The sequence below is a fragment of the Lutra lutra genome, chromosome 15 (assembly GCF_902655055.1).
Source record: "Lutra lutra chromosome 15, mLutLut1.2, whole genome shotgun sequence".
In the NCBI taxonomy this organism is placed as follows: Eukaryota; Metazoa; Chordata; class Mammalia; order Carnivora; family Mustelidae; genus Lutra; species Lutra lutra.
Genome location: NC_062292.1, coordinates 28,259,745 through 28,281,685, shown reverse-complemented (window position 1 = coordinate 28,281,685; position 21,941 = coordinate 28,259,745). Strand labels below are relative to the sequence as shown.

Genomic DNA, 21,941 nt, shown 5'->3' with positions numbered 1-21,941 from the left:
ACCACATTAGACAGTATTCGTTACCACAGGAAGTTATACCACTCTAGATAATAAGATGCCGCATACACTGTGAAGTCTGTTTATCAGTTTGTTGTAAGGTCTCTGGATAGTAAATTCAAACTATTGCTCATGATGTGAGGATACTGTTACAGGATAAACTACATAGTCTAGTTCACACAAAAAGGTCAACCTCCTTTTAGAATCTTTATAAAACCCAGCCAAGTTTCTCTGCAGAGGTAGAAAGTTACTCTTTTAAGAGACCATTAATACATTATACATTATACATTTCAATACATTATAATCAGTCAGTTGCATGATTTCAGACCTAGGAGTTGCAGGTAAAGTTTGAGCAAAGATATCTAGAAAAGATTTATAGGACAGAAGAAGTAATATACATTATACTGAAAATTATGTAACAAGCATAGAAAACCATTTCCCAATTGTCCTTTGACATCAATACACTATTCATTCAAATAATCCTATCTTGGGAATAACAAGAAGTGACAGAATAGTCTGGAAAGATCTGGTGGTTAAGAACATGGATTCTAGACCAGTATTCCCAACTTCAAATCCAGCCCTGTCACGGACTACCTATGCCATCCTGGAGAAATGTACTTAATCTACCTCCCTGGGACAGCGCAGGGTTATTGAAAGGATTAAATGGGTTATTTAAAACGAGGTGCCAGGGACGCCTGGGTGGCTCAGTTGGTTGGACGACTGCCTTCGGCTCAGGTCATGATCCTGGGAATCCCAGGATCGAGCCCCGCATCGGGCTCCCGGCTCCACGGGGAGTCTGCTTCTCTCTTTGACCTTCTCCTCACTCATGCTCTCTCTCACTGTCTCTCTCTCAAATAAATAAATTAAAAAAAAAAAAAAATAAATAAAAATAAAAATAAAAATAAAAAAATAAAACGAGGTGCCAGGGGCGCCTGGGTGGCTCGGTGGGTTGAGCCGCTGCCTTCGGCTCAGGTCATGATCCCAGGTCCTGGGTTCGAGCCCCACATCGGGCTTTCTGCTTAGCAGGGAGCCTGCTTCCTCCTCTCTCTCTGCCTGCCTCTCTGCTTACTTGTGATTTCTCTCTGTCAAATAAATAAATAAAATCTTTAAAAAAAATAAATAAATAAAATAAAACGAGGTGCCAGTGAACTCTCAATAAGTGTTAAATAGTATTATATTTGATCTACCCTTATATCTTGATCTTATTTCTTTAAATTAAATGTGGGTAGACTCTAAAGTATAATCATCTCACTGGTTTTAAGTATTTAAGGTAAAATAGTAAAAGTTAATGCTATTACGGGGCGCCTGGGTGGCTCAGTGGGTTAAGCCGCTGCCTTCGGCTCAGGTCATGATCTCAGGGTCCTGGGATCAGAGTCCCACATCGGGCTCTCTGCTCAGCAAGAAGCCTGCTTAATCTCTCTCTCTCTCTCTCTGCCTGCCTCTCCGTCTACTTGTGATCTCTCTCTGTCAAATAAATAAAAATAAAATAAAAAATCTTAAAAAAAAAAGTTAATGCTATTATAACATATGTATTTACATGGTGCTTTAAGACTTTTTTTTATACTTTTGTATATTTCATGTTGAATTACAATAAAAACAATTACAGGATTTACCCTAGTTTTAACAGAATTAAATACAGCACTTAGAGCCAGCAACAATGGAGCCTGATCATGTGTACTCTGGTGATCTTCTTATCATAACAAAGAGATAAAGTAAAAATAAGTTTACTGAAAATCTGATCAATCCTAGAATGATTGGTAACTTATGTGAAATTACTGTTGCTAAGAATCATAAGAAACCCTAATGTATACATTCTCCAGACGATTGAATGGCTGTTACAGGAGGACAATAAAGGCATTTAGAAGATGGGTTTAATTGGGTGCCTGGGTGGCTCAGTGGGTTAAGCCTCTGCCTTCGGCTCAGGTCATGATCTCAGGGTCCTGGGATCGAGGCCCGCATCGGGCTCTCTGCTCAGCGGGGAGCCTGCTTTCTCCTCTCTCTCTATGCCTGCCTCTCTGCCTATTTGTGATCTCTCTCTCTCTCTGTTTCAAATAAATAAATAAAATCTTTATAAAAAAAAAAAGATGGGCTTAATTAACACAATGATGAAAACTCAGGGAACAAAACAAGAAGGGAGAGAGGCAACAATAACAGAGATGGAAGACTCTCAAAAGAATACTAGAGTGTGCTGGATGACCTATTATAAGACTAGTCAATTTTATATGAATGATGTCATTATACACTAATTATATAAACAAACTGGTATTACTATGTGACTATGTGACTAGCTATGATACTCAGTTACAGATAAGTAATTTATAAGAGCCTGACATACACTATTCACTTTAACATACATTCATTAAATAAATTACTAAATCATGAATTACCTAAACTCCAATATTAGTCCAAGAAGTACGGAACAAAAAAGGGTCTACCTTGTCAATAATTGACTGCATATGAGACTTGTGAGTCTGGTCTCCATAAAGTAAAGAGGACCATTGGTCTGGTGCAATTCGTAAGCCTGCTTCCATAGCAATTTGCACTATCTGGGAGTCATGTTCTCGCCGCAGCGCTTCATAGGTTCTAAATTCTTCCTTTAGTTGCATCAAAGAAGAGTCTTCATCACGCTTGGTGACCTAGTAAGACACACAACAATCTCATGAGTCAGGTAAGAAAGAAAATGAGTTTATACTTTATAAGAGCACATATACAGAACAGATCATTTTTAATATAACAAATTTCTTTTTTTTAAGCTTTTATTTGTCAGAGAGAGAGAGAGAGAGCACAGGCAGGCAGAGTGGCAGGCAGAGGCAGAGGGAGAAGCAGGCTCCCTGCTGAGCAAGGAGCCCAATGGTGGGACTCCATCCCAGGACCCTGGGACCTGAGCCAAAGGCAGCCACTTAACTGACTAAGCCACCAGGTGTCCCTATAACAAATTTCTTTTAATAACAATAACAAGATTAAAATGGAACACACAGTTTTGCCTGTAAAACATTTCCCCCTTTAAAGACATCAAAATCTTGCAAACAGGTCTTATGGAAAGAATGAATATGTGCTAGAGCAAAATCCCTAGACTGGATAGACTTTAACACATACAGAGATGTGCAGATACCCATTTTTGAAAAGAAGAAAAATACTCGAGGCACCTGTCTGGCTCAGCCAGTATAGCATGTGACTCTTGGTCTCAAGGCATGAATTCAAGCCCCACATTGGATATGGAGTCTATTTCTTTTTATATACATACATAGGTTATGTGTATACACACACACACAGCAAGGACTTTAAAAGAGGGAAAATGTGCAATTATTCTGAAAAAGACAATAACAACAACAATGTATGTTTCTTCTTCATAACTGTGGATTATCAAACTTGGGCTTGCCTGGCATTGAGTTGGCTGACAACCTAACTGAAAGAGTGTCATTCAGATGCTGGTATGATTCTAAAGATGATTAATCTGTACTTAGCTTAATATTCCACAGAGTTTTGCAGGCTCGGCCACCATCAGAAAGTGTAAAATAATAATAATAATGATAATATCTTTTAGTAATTAAAATGATTAACCCTTATTGAGCCCTTAGTATGCTCTAGTTAGTGTGTTAACTTATTAACCATCATATTGACATGTTAACTCATTTACTTCTCTAAACTTGTTGAGGTAGGTACTATTGTTATTTTTGCTATATCGCTACATTTTGAATCAAGCTGGATTTGGGCCAAAGGCTCAAAAAATCAAAGTCGAATAATATTTTTTAAAAGATTTTATTTATGTGAGATAGAGTAAGAGAGAGTGTGCAGGGGAGCAGAAGGGAGAGGGAGAAAAAGGAAGGTTCTCCACTGAGCAGAGAGCCCGACTCAGGGTTAAATCCCAGAACCCCGGGATCACGATTTGAGCCAACTCAAATTAACCAACTGAGCCACCCAGGAACCCCCAAAGCAAAATAATTAATTCTACTCCAGGATCACCTGTATCCTAACATACTTCAGAATATATTTTTACCTTGTTAACCTTTTATTCCCACAAGGACTCAAATTCCTCTAGCAGAAAATTCCCATTTTTTTTCTTCCACCAAAGAAAACTACAGCAAGACTTCTAGGTCATCCTGATTATTTTTTTTTTCAAAGATTTTATTTATTTATTTGACAGAGAGAGATCACAAGTAGGCAGAGAGGCAGGCAGAGAGAGAGAGAGAGAGAGGGAAGCAGGCTCCCTGCTGAGCAGAGAGCCCGATGTGGGGCTCGATCCCAGGACCCCGAGATCATGACCTGAGCTGAAGGCAGTGGCTTAACCCACTGAGCCACCCAGGCACCCCTGATTATATTTTTAAATGTATTCCATTCTTATTACAAGAAGGCCTAACTTAAATTTTGTTAGGCAAATCCATAAAAGACCAAATAGATAAAAAAAAAAAAATCAAGGGGCGCCTGGGTGGCTCAGTGGGTTAAACCTCTGCCTTCGGCTCAGGTCATGATCTCAGGGTCCTGGGATCGAGCCCCACATCGGGCTCTCTGCTCAGCGGAGTGCCTGCTTCCTCCTCTCTCTCTCTCTCCCTGCCTCTCTGCCTACTTGTGATCTCTGTCAAATAAATAAATAAAATCTTTAAAACAAAAAAAATCAAGAACTAGAGTAACAAAAACAAAATATATTTTGCCACCATTTAAAGGCAAGTCAAAGACCAAATGCATATGTGGATGTATAAAAACATCCTCTCAATACAGGCTAAACCTTATTAAAATGTAATATGTCTTCCATATGATATACTAGGGTTCCCTGGCCTTGGTTTTCAAAACTGTCTTTTAACTAAAAACAGTCAAAGATTTCTAAGAGATGCATGTCAACAGTAAGTCCTGGAACTATACTGTACTAAGGAAGACCAGAATTATCCCTGCCTGAAAAGGTTTTTCTTTAAAGATTTTATTTATTTATTTATTATGACCTGAGCCAAAGGTACATGCTTAAGGACTGAGCCACCAGGCATCCCTGAAAAAGTAAACGGAAATAAAAGAGATGCTAAAAGGATGCAGTTAGAACACAGCTATACGGACACACACAGTTACAAGGAAGAATGGAAGATGTGAGCTCCATCGATGTGAGTTCCACAAATTAAACAGGTATTGGGAGATACTTAACAGAAACTCTGCCATAGTGAACAAAATTTAGGGTATGGTCCTATTGCGATGAGAGAAGATAAGTGTTCTCATGATGGAGACTGTGGCACGTATTACCAGCAAGAGAAGAAAGCAGATAGACAATGAAATAAAGGGAAAGAATCACGACCCAAATGAAAAATAATTGGATTTTTATAAATTTCCAATCTCTTTTCAATTACTATTAATGCTTTTAATTAGGATTGATAGGTCCACTGTGGGTGTTCTGGGGCTTTTGGACCCCTTATTATTCTTCACAGGGGAAGGACAGATTTCCTTTTCTTTCCTCTTATTTTTAAGCTTGCAATATTGTGTCTGTGCTGTTATTACAGAACAAAGAACTTTGGAAGCAGACAGACATTCTGAAATGTACTGCACATAACACTGTACAATCATGTTATTATAATCATTACAACCAATGTGAGTTATTTGGGGACAATCTGAACTAGTTGGGAGTTATTTTGGCTAGAGTTTCTAATAGTCCCAGAGGCACCTATGGCCAAAAACAGGGTTGGGTACAGACCTGGAGTGCACACATCATTTTCAGTACATATATAATCTGACTCTAGAAAGAAAAATAATGTGGGCATTTAGTCAGAGCTTTAAAATTTTTTTTAAATTAAACTGGCATGCTTTCCGGGCGCCTAGTTAAGTGTCTGCCTTTGGCTCATGTCATGATCCCAGGGTCTTGGGGTGGAGCTCCAGGTGAGGCTCTCTGCTCAGGGGGAAGCCTGCTTCTCCCTCTCTCTCTCTCTCTGCCTGCCACTCCTTCTGCTTGTGCTCTCTTTCTGTGTCAAATAAATAAATAAAATCTTAAAAAATATATAAATAATTTTATAATTTATGAATGTTTTATTAACTTACAAACATATATTTATGATATATATTGTTATTTATATATTTATAATATATAACAATATTATTTCTATCATTACAATTATGTAATTCATAAAATTTATGTAATATATAAATAATAAATATATAAACTATTTTATGTTTGTATATAAAATATAGTGTTTATAAAAATAAATGTTTTCCTGTTGATTTTGTAAACCATGCTTTCTCAGGAAATGAGAAAATAAACTACAGCAGACTGTAGGATTTTTTAGTTTGAGTGTCAGATGAGGGGACATGGTGACCAGGAAAGGATATCCTTACAGTCTGTATGAATTAAAAAATTTTTAGTGGCTTGCCTCTCTGGTCCATGAAGTACTAGTTATGTGTGTGACAGAAGCAAGAAGCCTTCACATTAAGAAGTCAGGAAAACAGGATGAATGATAAATGCTACACAGGGAGCACTGATTGTCTAAAGCAGTGCTGATTCAATTTGGGATACAAAAGAGTATGTCCAGGGGCGCCTGGGTGGCTCAGTGGGTTAAGCCCCTGCCTTCGGCTCAGGTCATGATCCTGGGGTCCTGGGATGGAGCCCCACATTGGGCTCTCTGCTCAGCAGGGAGCCTGCTTCTCCTCTCTCTCTGCCTGCTTGTGATCTCTGTCAAATAAATAAATAAAATCTTAAAAAAAAAAAAAAAAAGAGTATGTCCAGCCTTACTATATATACTGAAAATGAAATGACAAATGGAACTCAGGTACTGTACATTTGGAATTACAGCAGGAGCAAAGAGCAAAATGAAACTTCTTGCTGCAGTTACTCTCTTTTCAGACCAATTCTGCATATAGCCTTGGTGGAACAATGACACACAGCTTATTAGCCTCTTCAAATATAAAAATCTATAAACCTCAGTTTGATCCATATGTGGATCAAATTATTGTTGTTCTGTATCTAATATAAAAAATTTAATATAATAGGGGCGCCTGGGTAGCTCAGTGGGTTAAGCCGCTGCCTTCGGCTCAGGTCATGATCTCAGGGTCCTGGGATCGAGCCCCACATCGGGCTCTCTGCTCAGCGGGGAGCCTGCTTCCTCCTCTCTCTCTCACTGCCGGCTTCTCTGCCTACTTGTGATCTCTCTCTGTCAAATAAATAAATAGGGGCGCCTGGGTGGCTCAGTGGGTTAAGCCGCTGCCTTCGGCTCAGGTCATGATCCCAGGTCCTGGGTTCGAGCCCCACATCGGGCTTTCTGCTCAGCGGGGAGCCTGCTTCCTCCTCTCTCTCTGCCTGCCTCTCTGCTTACTTGTGATTTCTCTCTGTCAAATAAATAAATAAAATCTTTAAAAATAAATAAATAAATAAATAAATAAATAAAATCTTTTTTAAAAAATTTAATATAATAAGATTTAACTTTAATAAGATACCATCTACCTTCCTTTATTTATTTATTTTTAACATTTTTCAAAACAAAAAATCTTTAAATTTTCTTAGGGGTAACTTTATTAAACTCAAAAGTTTTACTACTAGGGCACATGGGTGGCTCAGTGGGTTAAAACCTCTGCCTTCAGCTCAGGTCATGATCTCAGGGTCCTGGGATCGAGCCCTGCATCAGGGTCTCTGCTAGCAGGGAGCCTGCTTCCCTTCCTCTCTCTCTCTGCCTGTCTCTCTGCCTACTTGTGATCTCTGTCAAATAAATAAAATATAAAAAAAGAAGTTTTACTACTTAAGTTTGGGAAAAAGATAATGTTTCCTTTTAAGCTGAAATATAACCTTAGTTCATACCTTGAAGCAGGAAGCTCTATAAAGGAGCTGAACAACATGCCCAATGCTAGTTTTAGAGGCCTGAGGAAACCGCGGCTCCAACCTTTGCACCACAAAGAGAACCAAGACTTTCCTTGACAGAGCAGAACCATCTTCCAAGGCCAGGAGAACCAGCTTTAGAGCTTCCTCCTGCATTGCTAGGGAAAGTTAGGCAAAACCAAAATTTATCATGTATAAAGATAAGATAAATTTATTTATTAGAAGGGCAATATTTAACAATTTCTTCAGGTACCACCCCATGGGCAACACAACACTGTAATACATAGTCAGAGTTATACTTTCTAACCATTTTGGGGCAATTTTATATTATACTCTGCATATTTTATATAAGAAAGCAGATAAAAAAAATTTCTATCAAATTGAAAACTTTTGACACTGAGAAATGTTTTACATGCTCTAAAATACTGACATGGAATTACCCAAGCCATGACTGTCAAGTGGAATATTTCTTGGTAATAACAGAATATTACAAAAACTAGCCTTTGTATATCACATTTATAGTTCTTAACACCATACTTCTAGAATTATTAGTAGAGTAAATATCAAACTTTCATCACATACCTGGTCCAAGGAACTGGCAGCCCCTAGCCCTGACTGCTGCCCAAAGATTAGAGGAGAGTTGCTGAGGATTCTGGTGCTGAAGAATGAGCTCTGTAACTGTTCGTTCACCTAAAGATCGGGCTGCTCTCATAGCACGAATCCTGCCTTCTTCTTCCACTAGTTGGCAGTGGACCAGAGTCACCAGCTTCCTCTGCATTGGGCGACTCAGAACACTCTGAGTAGTGCTATTCAGACCCACTCCTTTAAGAGAGTAAAAAGTTATTTCTAGGTTTACAATGCAATTTTAGAGTCCAGAAAAACTTCCTCTGATGGGCTGACTTATGCATACATGAATAGTTCCCAGTTCTACTGTAATGTTTAAAATAAATAATAGATAAAATTACATAAAGCTTAGTTTGCATTTTAAAAGTATACAAAAGCTATTATCTCACGTAAATATAACACTCATTACAACATAAAATGTATCATTATTCATCATAACCATGGAGGGAAAAGGGGAAAAGGCCAGATATTAACACTCAAATCTTGAGGTCATAACAGTTCTGGCATTTTACTTCGTAATGGTTAATTTTACCTTCCTAATGAAATAACAAGCCATAATGGCAAGGCAGTAAGAGCAACTTCCAATTTTATTTCATTCCCTATGGCACACTATATAAAACTGAACAGAAGGCAGACAATCCAGAGTTGTCAAATGTCTGAAACCACATTCACTTATATTTGCAACTCAAATGTTTCCAACATCACATAAACTCTGAAGTCACCTATTTAATGTGATTTGTAATGATATTATTTAGTGTTTGTGGATTTGATTTACAACAAATAAGTAAATTTCATTAGCATTCACTTACAGCCCACAATTTTTTTTAAAGATTTATTTATGGGGAGTCTGGGTGGCTCAGTCAGTTAAGTATCTGCCTTCAGTTCAGGTCATGATCCCAGGGTAATGGGATCCAGCACCGTGTTGGGCTCCTTGCCCATCAGGGAGCCGGCTTCTCCCTGTCCTCTCCGCTTGTACTCTCTCCTGCTATTTCTGTCACTCTCTCTCAAATAAATAAATAAAATCTTTAAAATACATAAATAAACAAACAAACAAATAAGTAAAATAAAAGATTTACTTTAGAGAGGAGGGGGAGGGACAGAGGGAGAGAGAAACTCAAGAAAACTCTGAGCTGAGCACAGAGTTTGGCATGGGGCTCAATCTCATGACCTTGAGATCATGACCTGAGCTGAAACCATCTACCTTCCTGAAACCGAGAGGCAGACACTTAACTGACTGCACCCTCCAGGCACCCCTACAATTTTTATGATAATAAAAACATCTTTAATGAACATGTTTAGCATGGATAGCTGTATCTGATTTACCTCTAGCACTGCTGAGTGGTTTCAGGTACAATGCTAATTCTTCTACACATTTCTTGGCTTCCTCATAATGCTTTGTATCTTCAACCCCACTACACAAAGTAATGGGTTGCTGCTCAGGGACCTTCAGAAGAAATGGTATGGATGAGTACTCATTGTTTTATTGAGTATATTTTATGCACTGCTACTCTGTGGTTACATCAAAGCGCCTACTAAATTTATTGAATTCTTCCAAAGGCCTTTTCTATACTAATACACAAAATTCAATACACTGTTTTGGTTTTGTAATAGCTTTACTGAAATATAATTTGTAACCATATAAGCCACCCATTTAAGATATACAATTCAATGGTTTTTAGTATATTCAGAACTGTGCAACCATAACCACAATTTTAGAACATTTTCATCATCCCTCCAAAGAAAACCATACTCTTTTGTCTCCCCTCTCATATTTCCTCCCAACTCCCCACCAACCTTAGGAAAACAATGATCTATTTTCTGTCTCTATGGAGTTGCCTACTTTGGACATTTCACATTAACAGAAATCAAAGAACCATATATAGTTACTTCCAAAGTGGCTACACTATCTTTTATTCTCACCAGCAATCAATGAGTTCTGTTGCTACACAGCCTCACCAGCACTTGGCATTGTGTTCTGGATTTTAGCTATTCTAATTGGTATGTAGCAAAATCTTGTTGTCTTAATTTGCAATTCCTTAATGACAAATGATATTGAGCAACTTTCCATTGTTCATTTACCATCTGCATATCCTCTTTGATGAGGTATTTATTCAGATCTTTCCCCATTTTAACATTATGTCCTTTTTATTACTGAGTTGTAGGAGTCTTTTATTTATTTATTTATTTATTACATACGAAGTTGCAGGGGAATTTATTAGCACATCTGAATCTGAAAAAAAAAAAAAGATTATAGACTTACAAGGCTAAGCTGCAAGTAGGGAGCAGAAGGGAGAAAAACTTTAGTTGCTATTAGTTTTTATTCCAAACTGCATCAGTTCATTAGAAACAAACAGTTTATAAAGGACTTAGTCCATAACTTTAGAGTCTTTTATATATCCTAGACACGACTTTCTTTCAGATATATGAGTTACAATTATTTTCTCCCATTCTGAGAGTTGGGTCTTTCACTCCTTGATGGTCCTTTGAAGCACAAAGTTCTAAGTCTTGATTTAATTCAATTTACCCCTTTATTCCTTGTGTTTTTCATGTCCTATCTTAAAAACAAAAACAAACAAATAAAAAAAACCCCACCCACTGCCTATTCCAAGATCATTAAGATTTATGAGTTCTGCGGTTTTAGCTTTTACATTTAGCCTTTGATTCATTCTGAATTCGTTTTTGTATTTGGTGTGAGGCAGGGGTCCAAATTCATTCTTTTGCATTTGGATATCCAGTTTTTCCAGCACCATTTGCTGGAAAAACTGTCCTTTTCTCACTGAATGGTCTTGGAAATGTTGTCAAAAATCATTTCATATGCGTGGGTTTATTTCTGGGCTCTGTTCTATTCCACTGAACTAAATGTATGTCTTTATACCAGTATCACACTGTCTTGATCACTGTAGCTTTGCGGTTTCAAAATGTGGAGTCTGAATCCTCCAACTTTGTCCTTTTTCAAGATTGTTTTAACTATTTGTGGTCCCTTCTGATGCCATAGGAGTTTTAGGATTGGCTTTTTGTTGCTGTTGTCTCTGCAAAAAGGAAAACCATCACTGGGGGTTTGATAGAGCTGGCACTGAATTTGTAGATGGTTTTGGGTAGTACTATGATCTTAACAATATTAATTCTGCCAATCCATGAACAATGTCTTTCTATTTATTTATGTCTTCTTTAAATTTCTTTCAGCAACGTCTTGTAGCTTTCCACTGTACAAGTCTTTCTCCCCCTTTGCTAAATTTATTCCTAAGTATTTTATTATCTGATGCTAGTGTAAGCCGATTCAATTTCTCAATTTCCTTTTGGATTGTTCATTGCTAGTGTATAAAAATACAACTAATGTGTTGACTTTGTATCCTGCAACTTTGCCTAATTCATTTATGAACTCTAACAGCTTTCTAATGGAAATCTTTAGAGTTAAAATTGTGACTACTAAATATTGAATGCCCTGTCCTCGTTCCTCAAAATGTTAATAATAGAACCACCCTACGATCCAGCAATTGCATTATTAGTTATTACCCACAGGATATAAGAATACAGATTCGAAGGGATACATACACCCCCATGTTTTACAGCAGCACTATCAACAATAGCCAAACTTTGGAGAGAAGCCCAAATGTCCATCGACTGATGAACGGATAAAGAAGATGTGGTGTATATCTACAATGGAATATTACTCAGCCATCAAAAAGAATGAGATCTTGTCGTTTGCAATGACATGGATGGAGCTAGAACATATTATGCTAAGAGAAATAAATCAGGCAGAAAAAAATACCATATGATCTCACTCATATGTAGAATTTAAGAAAGAACACAAATGAACAAATGAGCACACAGAAAGGGGGAAAAGAAAAAAGGAAAGAGGGAAACAAACCATAAGAGACTCTTAATGATAGAGAACAACTGAGGGCAGACAGAGGGACATGGGTTGGAGATGGGCTAGATGGGTGATGGACATTAAGCAGGGTACTTGTTATGAGCAGTGAGTGTTGTAAACAAGTGATGAATCACTGAATTCTACTCCAGAAACCAGTATTGTACTGTATGTTAATGACCTAAAATTTAAAAAAATAATAAATAAAATGCCCCATCCTCAAATATAAACATTAGTTGTTTCAGTTAAGATATAACAAGGTCTTACTCGTTTTGTAGAAAGAGTTCATCTTTAGACAATTTATGAAAAAAAAAAAAAGGAAGCAAGCCTTGGTTATTTGCTATTAAAATAGTATATTTTTAAAATTATTACTCTTAATAAGTCTATTTTTAAATGTTTCTAACTATCGTATGGGATTTTCAAAATAAAAAGAAATGATTATAAAATGAAAAATTAAGTGCAAGAAGCAAAAGGACCTATTTATTGCACTTCCCCTTTTGACAAATATTTTTGTAGTGTTGTTGGTGACATCACAAGAAAGGTTTATAAATAAGTTTTCCTTTTGAACAAGTTATTCTAGAACTGCTCTCTTCATCTCCAACATACATAATATCAACCTTTTGTACATTTTAGCAGCTGATCTAGCAAGACTGATCTAGAGAACATCAATGCGGCCAGATCCAAAGTTCTAGTATATTTATTCAAAAAATCATTTTTTGGTAAATATATGGCATTTCAGACTCACACTCTGCACATTTAGTAAAGGATTACTTAAATAAATCATATCTAGCTTTCAACAACCCACCTCCCTTGGCTTTGTGAAATCTTCTGAAGATACTACTGATCCCTAAATTTGAGAATAAGGACATTAAATTTTAGAGTATTACCATTAGAACTGCTAGACTAACTTTAACATTTAGATACCTAGGAATATTTGCTTCTCCTCTAGAAATATGGTTCCCAATATACTCTAGAGTTCTTGTCGCCGTCTTCATCTTTCATTTCAGCTAGTGTCTACTACGGACAACTGTCTGAAGTAGCTCACTTTTCCTATTAAGTAAATGCAATGGTTTTATGAGTAGTATTTTCTTCAATATTAAGAGGTCTCTGTGACTTGTCCTCTTAGGTCTCTCTAATGATCTGAACAGCTGAGACTGCTGAGAAAGGCTTGACCACCAGATTAAGTGACTGTTTCTGTGCCATGACCGAGGAACACTGCACTCCGATGTATCTCCCAACACACTGAAATAAAGGATTTGCACAGTACCAATGGATTTTTCTGTCTTTTAGGTAGAAGGCAATGGTGTCCAATTTTAATTCAATTTTCCCTTAGGAGAAAAACACACTCAGAAATTGAACAAAGTGACCCATCTCACCTGAGCACCCACCAGCTGCAGCAATGCTGAGTTCACGGGGAGGAGCTCAATGTCTGTATTGATAGTGGTCTGGTCAAATGGGCAAGCCTTGCGGTGGAGTTTATTCAGGCACATCTTGCAGACAGTATGGCCACAACCCAAACTGATGGGCTTTCGAATTGTTTCATCGAAAGTCTGAGTGCAAATTGGGCAGGAGAGGAAATCCGTCCACTGTGGAGCTTGTACAGGCATTGTTACTGGAGTTACAATTCACTAACACACACACACACACAGAAAATAATCTAAAGCAAAGATTCCACTGGAATCAAAATCTTTGAAAAAAGTTTTTTTTTTTTTTAAATATCTTCTGTAGATACAGTCAGCACATAGTGTGAAATATAACCTGGAAAACAAAAAAGAGAGAGAGAGAGAAATCAGTGTGTCTTCCTTTTCAATTAAACCATGCATTCACTCTACTACCTACAACATTTTAAACCACACTGTTATCACTATAGTACATTGTTTTGCACTTCTATAGAATCAGAGCCATAACAAAACATCTAGTTTTATCCCCTCACTGTAGAGACGGGGAGTGGACCCCAGAAAAAAAATTACTTGCTCAAGATAACAAATGAAGTTAGTAATAAAGTTAGATCCAATATCTACATCTCTGAAGTTTACTGAAGTCTATGATTATACAGAAGAATTAGCCTTTTTTTCCTTTTTTTTAAATTTTATTTACTTGTCAGAGAGAGAAAGAGTGAGAGTGTGAGCACAAGCAGAGAGAACAGTAGGCAGAGGGAGAAGCAGGCTCCCTGCTGTGGAGGGAGCCCCAAGTGGGACTCCATCAAAGGACCCCAGGATCAGGACCTGAGCGAAAGGCAACCGCTTAACTGACTGAGCCACTGAGACATCCTAGAATTAGCCTTTTTAAGGTGGTTAATAATACTATTTCTTGATGTGAATGCCAGTTACATCTATCTGTTCAGCTGTGAAAATTTATCAAGCTGTACCCTGATGATATGTACACTTCTGTACATGTTACACCTCAATAAAGAGTTTTAAAAATTGGCATAAAGCAAAAACCACCTTAAAATATTTTATCATCAAATTGGGTATGGGTAGGGTGCCTGGGTGGCTCAGTTGGTTGGGCATCTGCCTTCAGCTCAGGTCATGATCTTAAGAGTCCTGGGATTGAGGCCCCAATCAGGCTCCCTGCTTGGCGGGGAGCCTACTTCTCCCTCTCCTCCCTGCTCTTGCTTTCTCTAGCTATCTCTGTCTCTCTCTCAAATAAATAAATAAAATCTTAAGGGAAAAAAAAAGGTCTTTAAATAAAAAGTCTATGGGCTTTTTTAGTTTGTTTTTAAGGGTCTTAAATATTGTTAAGAATTTTATTTACAGGGGCGCCTGGGTGGCTCAGTGGGTTAAGCCGCTGCCTTCAGCTCAGGTCGTGATCTCAGGGTCCTGGGATCGAGTCCCACATCGGGCTCTCTGCTCAGCGAGAGGCCTGCTTCCCTCTCTCTCTCTCTGCCTGCCTCTCCGTCTACTTGTGATCTCTCTCTGTCAAATAAATAAATAAAATCTTTAAAAAAAAAAAAAAGAATTTTATTTACAGAGAGTTAATATCTTTAAGCCCCCTGGTACAGCCTTTATTTATTGCTATTGTGTGTTGTACTGAACAACTGCATAGTTAAAATTATTTACTTCAAAGATTTTTTAAATTCTCAAATTATGAATGTAAGAACAATTGTAATTCAAATTATAATCAAATTCCATTGCCTAGCCTGTTTTTGGCAGAGGATAACAGCCAAATCACAAAATTATCACCTGTGTCTAATCGAAATTCTTTATATAAAATTCAACCTAAACTTATATATTAAACAACTACCTACTACACTTACTCTAAATGTCGTTTCTAAAAATAAGAAGTGATGCACAGAACAATAAAGTTATAGTATTACAAGGTTCTCCAAGATTTGATTTTGCCTGAGAGACTGCTTACAAAGATGGAAAAAATTATTTAAGCTGTAATTAACTAGGAAGGTAAATCATCTAGATACCTTATTCTTTGAGCATTATATTTAATTTTTGTCTTACTGAAATAACCCAACCTTAAATGCAAGGCCATTACTGGTGAGAGAGCAGTTTTCATTCATTCAGCAAACATTTACTAAGCACTACTTATGTGCCAGACTGAATTACTGGGGAAACAGTGAAACAGCACCGTCAGAATACCTGCCTTCTAAGTAATACTAGTTTTGTTTGGGTTTCTGCAAAGTGTGCTATAAGACAAATGGATTTTACCAAGTTAATTTCATGTTCAGGATATAAAATTAAAGTTATCTGCATGTGTGTTAAAATGGCCCCTGCAATAACAAGAATGAATAAATAAAGAAACTGCTCACATTTTGATTTCTATAATGTTTTAAAGACAAATACTTCTAATAAAACAGATTTAATCAAATAGATGGAGTAGCTACAGTTATGTTTATATTAAATTATTACTATTTAATAAACTGAAACTCTCATCTGGAATGGTAAAGATGAGAACAGTATCTAATTACTCTATTCGACTGCACTCAAATGCTACATTTGGTATGGGGTTTAGAGAATGCTCCAAAATAAAAAAAGGAGTAAAGTTTTAGAAGACATAATACCCAGAAAAGAAGTAGGTCTTAGTCAAAAAACTGCTTGCTGAACCTGATTAAATCAATAAAGTATCACCCACATTAACTTTTCTATAGATTAGCATAGCAATTTATATTAATGTCTGTGAAGAATCTGATCTTGTGTTAATCTCTGCAAAGTAATTTAATGGTTCCTTCCTTTTTACTAGTATAGCATTGCAAACAACTTAAAATTTGTTAACCATTAAGTAAAGATAACAAAACACAGCACTTTATTCTCTCAAACACTAACTATACAAAGCCCAAAGGGCATAAAATGTAAATATTTTATTGTACATCATGTACAATTTTTACCATTACACAGCTATGTGCCACATTCTATGCTAAATGCCCTTGCATACAGAGCACTTATAAAAGGTAGATGATTACTGTTATTCCATTTTACAGATTTGAGAAATGGAGGTTTAGAGAGGCTGAGTAAGATAAAAGAAAGAGCTAAAATACTAAACCCAGATATTTTCACACAAAACCCCAAACTCTAGCCATATCACCATTCACAAAATTAAAGGTTAAGTATAAGTAAGGAAGAACTATATGTGAACTTCATTCAAAAACCAATGTCACAAAGCTGCGCTAATAGCTACTGACCTCACAGCAATTCTGCTAACCTTACTGCCAAATCTAATGGTCAGGTCACTGTTCTAATGTTATTTGTCTTCTCAATAAGATATGAAAACAGATGGGCCTACTAACTTCCTGCTTCTTGAAAAGTGGTCAATGAAAACACATTCCTCTCATCCCCTCCAATTTGCTGTTTTGATTTCTTAAAACTCCTAAATGTTGGAATCATCAGATATCTACTTTGAGTTTCCTTTTCTCATCATTCTTCAGCTAAAATCCTAAAACAGCTTTCTGTAAGATTCAGAATAAACTCTGGATTTCTTATACTGGTTTACAAAACCCTAATTGATATGACTTATAATTCTACTTCAACTTCGTTTTCTAACACTTATCCCACACCTCCCTAGTACTGTCCAGCTATTCAAGGGAAGCTTGTTCCCACCTTAGTATAATAATACGAGGTATTCTCTCTAATCTTTGAATTGGAAACCATTTACTTCGATGCCATCAAAAATGTCAAGTGTTCCTTGACCACTTAAAACTCTAAATCACTTTTTAACCCATCACTATATTTAAATTCTCTATAAAACATTTCCATCATCTGTAAGTAGCATTTTCTTTCTTATACTTTATTTTTATTTTTTTTAAAGATTTTATTTATTTATTTGACAGACAGAGATCACAAGTAGGCAGAGAGGCAGGCAAAGAGAGAAAGGAGGAAGCAAGCTCCCTGCTAAGCAGAGAGCCCAATGTGGGGCTTGATTCCAGGACCCCGGGATCATGATCTGAGCTGAAGGCAGAGGCTTTAAGCCACTGGGCCACCCAGGCGCCCCTCTTTCTTATATTTTAATCTGCTTATTTAATATCCATCTTCTATAAGAATACAGATTCTACAAGAGCTAAGACCCTACTGTGTCTTGTTCACTATAAAAGCTATAGCTCCTTACTACAATTTAGGCACACTAAAAATTTTGTGTGTAATTTCAGAGAGTTCACAGACCTGTGGAAATCTACTCAGAAATCTCTAGGGTACTTAAAAACTCTAAATTAAGAAATTCTAATCTACATTCTTCCTTAATGAGTCTTAAAAAATTATAAATAATATTTGAGATTTATTATATGTCAGACACTGCAATATGGAAGCAGGTAAAAAAATAACATGGTCAATATCAGTTTTACAGACTTGAAAACTCAAGGCTCTCCTATATGAACTCAGATCTATGCTGCCATAAAAAATTTTCCAAATCTTCTGTTGTAACAAGAATTCAAATTTTGGGGCGCCTGGGTGGCTCAGTGGGTTAAGCCGCTGCCTTCGGCTCAGGTCATGATCCCAGGTCCTGGGTTCTGCTCAGCGGGGAGCCTGCTTCCTCCTCTCTCTCTGCCTGCCTCTCTGCCTGCTTATGATTTCTCTCTGTCAAATAAATAAATAAAATCTTAAAAAAAAAAAAAAAAGAATTCAAAATTTTATCGGTAAAAGAGACCTCAGAGATCATCTGGTTCTAGCCTAGTTTTTTCAAGATGATTTACTAACATTTACTTCTGTCCCTATCAAAAGCAAATATTATTAAGCTTTTCAAACACCTCTTTCATTTAATCTTTAAAACCCAAAAGAACGGGATGCCTGGGTGTGTCTGTCAGTTAAGCCTCTGCCTTCGGCTCAGGCTCCTGTCATGATCCCTGGGTCCTGGGATGGAGTCCTGCATTGGGCTCCTTGCTCAGCAGGGAGCCTCCTTCTCCCTCTATTGGCAGCTCTCCACTGCACACCCACTGTGCTCTCTCTCTCTGACAAATAAATAAAATCTTTAAAAATAAAGAAATAAAACCCAAAGAACTTGGGATCATTTTTCTTCTTTTTGCAGAGAAATAAAAATAACATTAAAAAAAAATTCAAAGAACTCTGTCCAAGGTCACACAGGTAGTAACTGGCAAAGTCAAGAAGACACAGCCACCTCGGGTCAGTACTTAACACTAAAGCCTACATGCACTTTCCACCACACCAATCTGACATAGAGAAGACCAAAAGGCATGACAAGTAAACAGTTACAAAGTCATGAGCTTGATAATGGCAGAGCTAGGATTGGAAATCAAGTTTCCCAACTCCTAGTTCTAGTGTCCCCCACACCCCACCCAGACTGCCTTGCATATAAAAACCACAATGACAATATTTGGCTTAGATCAAAGCATCCATTAATCTTGGAAATGATATGTAAAATTATTTTATATACACATGCTCATTCTTCTGGGAATAAGATCCCTGACTTTTATCAGATTCTCAAAGGTTTTATTTGGGGAGGAAGAGAGGGGGAAGGTAAGTATCACTGACTCAGACATATTGAAATAAAGTAACTGGTGAAAACATAAGAATATAAAAAAAAATAATAATAATTTATATGAAATATATCTCCTCTATATTTGCACCACAATCTCAGACTAACTCTTGTAAATTTTTAAAAAGTGATGTTCATGTGCATCAAACATTTTTTTTACACGGTTACACTGAAATGTCTCCCTCTCACCCCTATTTCCCATCCCGCTAGTCCTCTTTTCCATGCCACCTCCACAGATAAACCACTGCTATTATTCTCTTTCAATTTCTTTATTCATCTAGCTCAAATACATATTATTAACTGGAAAAAAAGCATTTAAATGAAGTTATTTACAACTCTTCTATCCCTTTCTTCATTAAACCAGTTTTTCTTAGAGCAAGGTTCTGTCAAGAAAGAAAAAAAAATCCTAAATAATTCTTCTAATTACAAAGCACATGTCCCCTTAAGGCCTCCAGATAAATCATGGTATGTTAGGTATCTGCCCACATATTGCTCAATAGGGCTAATTGTACTGGAGCCTTTCTAACCAGAAAAGCATGAATGATGGTCCTCTTCACTTCTAACAAAACCCAAAGGAGGGGTGGCAGCTCAATGATGAGAGCAATGATTAACTTTTCTACCAGTTAAATGAGGCCTACTCCCCTAATCCCCCTGATACTGAGTGATAATACAGAACACCATGACCATTAAATAGCAATCAGTCCACCTTGAAAAGGCCCAAATTTTAAAATATCATGTAACTTCCCCAATAATATGCACATTTTTACACCAGGAATAGTGTTCATAGCTACTACAGACAAAATTATGACACAATACATAAAAGAGCTTGGTTTTCTGAAAATAAAGCATGGATCAGGCATTATGCTAGTTGTTTTCAGATGCTTTTCCTTTTAAATGTACACCATAACCCTAAACTACAAAGTAAGGCACCATCAGTCACCAGTATTTGTGAAGTACCAAGTAGGTGCCAGCACCACAGTGCTCCGTACACGGTATTGAATTAAAACAATGTTCACAGCCACACCACAGCCACACGGTAATGCAGTTAATACCTTCATTTTAATATTAGAGAAACCAAAAACAGAGAAGTACCCAAAGACACAAAACCAGTAAGTGCAGGACTATGATTCAAACTTGGCCAGCCTAAGCCCCAAGCTGGTACTTTTAAATACTATGATCTATGTCATCTTATAGATGAGCGTTAATAGTCATTAAGGCAGGGAACTTTGAAGAGTGATGGAAATGTTCTAAAATTGGATTGTGGTGATGACTGCACAATTCTGCAGATTTACTAAAATTCATTGAATTATACACTTAGAATAAGTGAATGTTATAGTGTATGAATTATACTTCAATAAAGCTATTAAAATAATCATGAAAGGCTTTTAAATAAAAAGTCTTAGCTTTCACATTTTTAATGCAATATACAAATTAAAATATAAAGACATCTCTCAGATCTGTTCTATGAATGCAGCAGTAGCCCTATTAAAAGCTAAATTATCTGCTTTAAAAGAGGTTATTTAAATATATTAAACAACTAACACAAAAAAAAGTCTTAAAGTGTATTACCATTTCCTCTACACAGGTTTGTTTTCTCTGCTTCTGATTTAGAGGGAGAAAACACAGTAATAAAATTCATCAAGTATCTAGTTTGGGCCAGTCACTCACTCCTCCGAGGCATTTTTTAATGCCCATTTTATAGATAACATCTTAAAGCTGCAAAAGCAATTAAATAACTTGCCTAAAGCCTATGAGCTGTAAGCTGAGACCGCAACTCAGCTTTTTAAGTGACTCTGAAGTTATAAGTACCTTGAAAAAGATACATTAGATAAATCTTTATTATCTATGAGAAGAAAATCTTGGATTTCCTCTCACTCTGCCCTATGAGATGAGTTTAACTCCTTATTCTTGACTTTAATTTGGCATTTCTCTGGAACATTTCCATAGCAACCAATATGCAGGGCAACTTCATGAGACCATTTTTAACCAACTTGAAAACGAAGCTAACAAGCAGGAAATCAGAACAAAAAGAAGAAAATCAATGAAAGCTTATTATAACACTTCTCAGTGTTCTAATTCTCAGCAGAGTTTCAATTAATTTACAGATAAAATACTAGTCTGAGATTTTAAGGAAGCTCAAGTTTTTCCAGCAATATACCCTGTGAAGAAACGACATCTATTTTTGATCGTAAAAAATCTCTCTTCCGGGGGTACCTGGGTGGCTCAGTGGGTTGGGGCCTCTGCCTTAGGCTCGGGTCATGATCCCATGGTGCTGGGAGATGGCCCCCGCATAGGGCTCTCTGCTAGGCAGGGAGCCTGGCCTCCCTTCCTCTCTCTCTGCCTACTTATGACTCTCTCTCGTCTGTCAATAAATAAATAAAATCTTAAAAAAAAAATCTCTCTTCCCCCCAAAATACAAAATATACAAATTTGTATATAACAACAAATTTATATACAAATATACAAATACAAAAATACAAATATAAATTTGTAAACCTATATTGTATACAACATTCTAGATATAATTAATGTAATATACTAATGTTAGTACGAATGGACGAATACTTGAGACAGGTAAAAAAAAGAATGGCTTCTTCATTTAGCGGGGGGAAAGCCTGAAAGATAGATAGAATTTGACAAATAAGGGTTGAGAAAGCAGCAAAGGGTTTCATTAGCTGGCTTACTTTCCCAGTGTTCGGAAGGACAAAAAGAAAACACTTCTATCTGCAACTTAATGCCAAATTTAGG

At 36.9% G+C, this 21,941-nt stretch overlaps 1 protein-coding gene across 4 annotated transcripts in view; it reads right to left on the bottom strand.

Moving 5' to 3' along the window:
• Positions 1-21,941, bottom strand: part of RC3H1 (ring finger and CCCH-type domains 1) — an 85,155-nt gene that overhangs the window by 34,971 nt on the left and 28,243 nt on the right. For all 4 annotated transcript variants that reach the window (XM_047704087.1, XM_047704090.1, XM_047704089.1 and 1 more), the window contains exons 2-6: positions 13,640-14,021; positions 9,719-9,839; positions 8,354-8,593; positions 7,754-7,929; positions 2,433-2,633 (exon numbers count right to left, since the gene is read on the bottom strand). In XM_047704087.1, coding sequence (XP_047560043.1) covers positions 2,433-2,633; positions 7,754-7,929; positions 8,354-8,593; positions 9,719-9,839; positions 13,640-13,870 — 969 coding nt within the window. In that variant the 5' untranslated portion in view covers positions 13,871-14,021. The remainder of the gene's footprint in view (positions 1-2,432; positions 2,634-7,753; positions 7,930-8,353; positions 8,594-9,718; positions 9,840-13,639; positions 14,022-21,941) is intronic.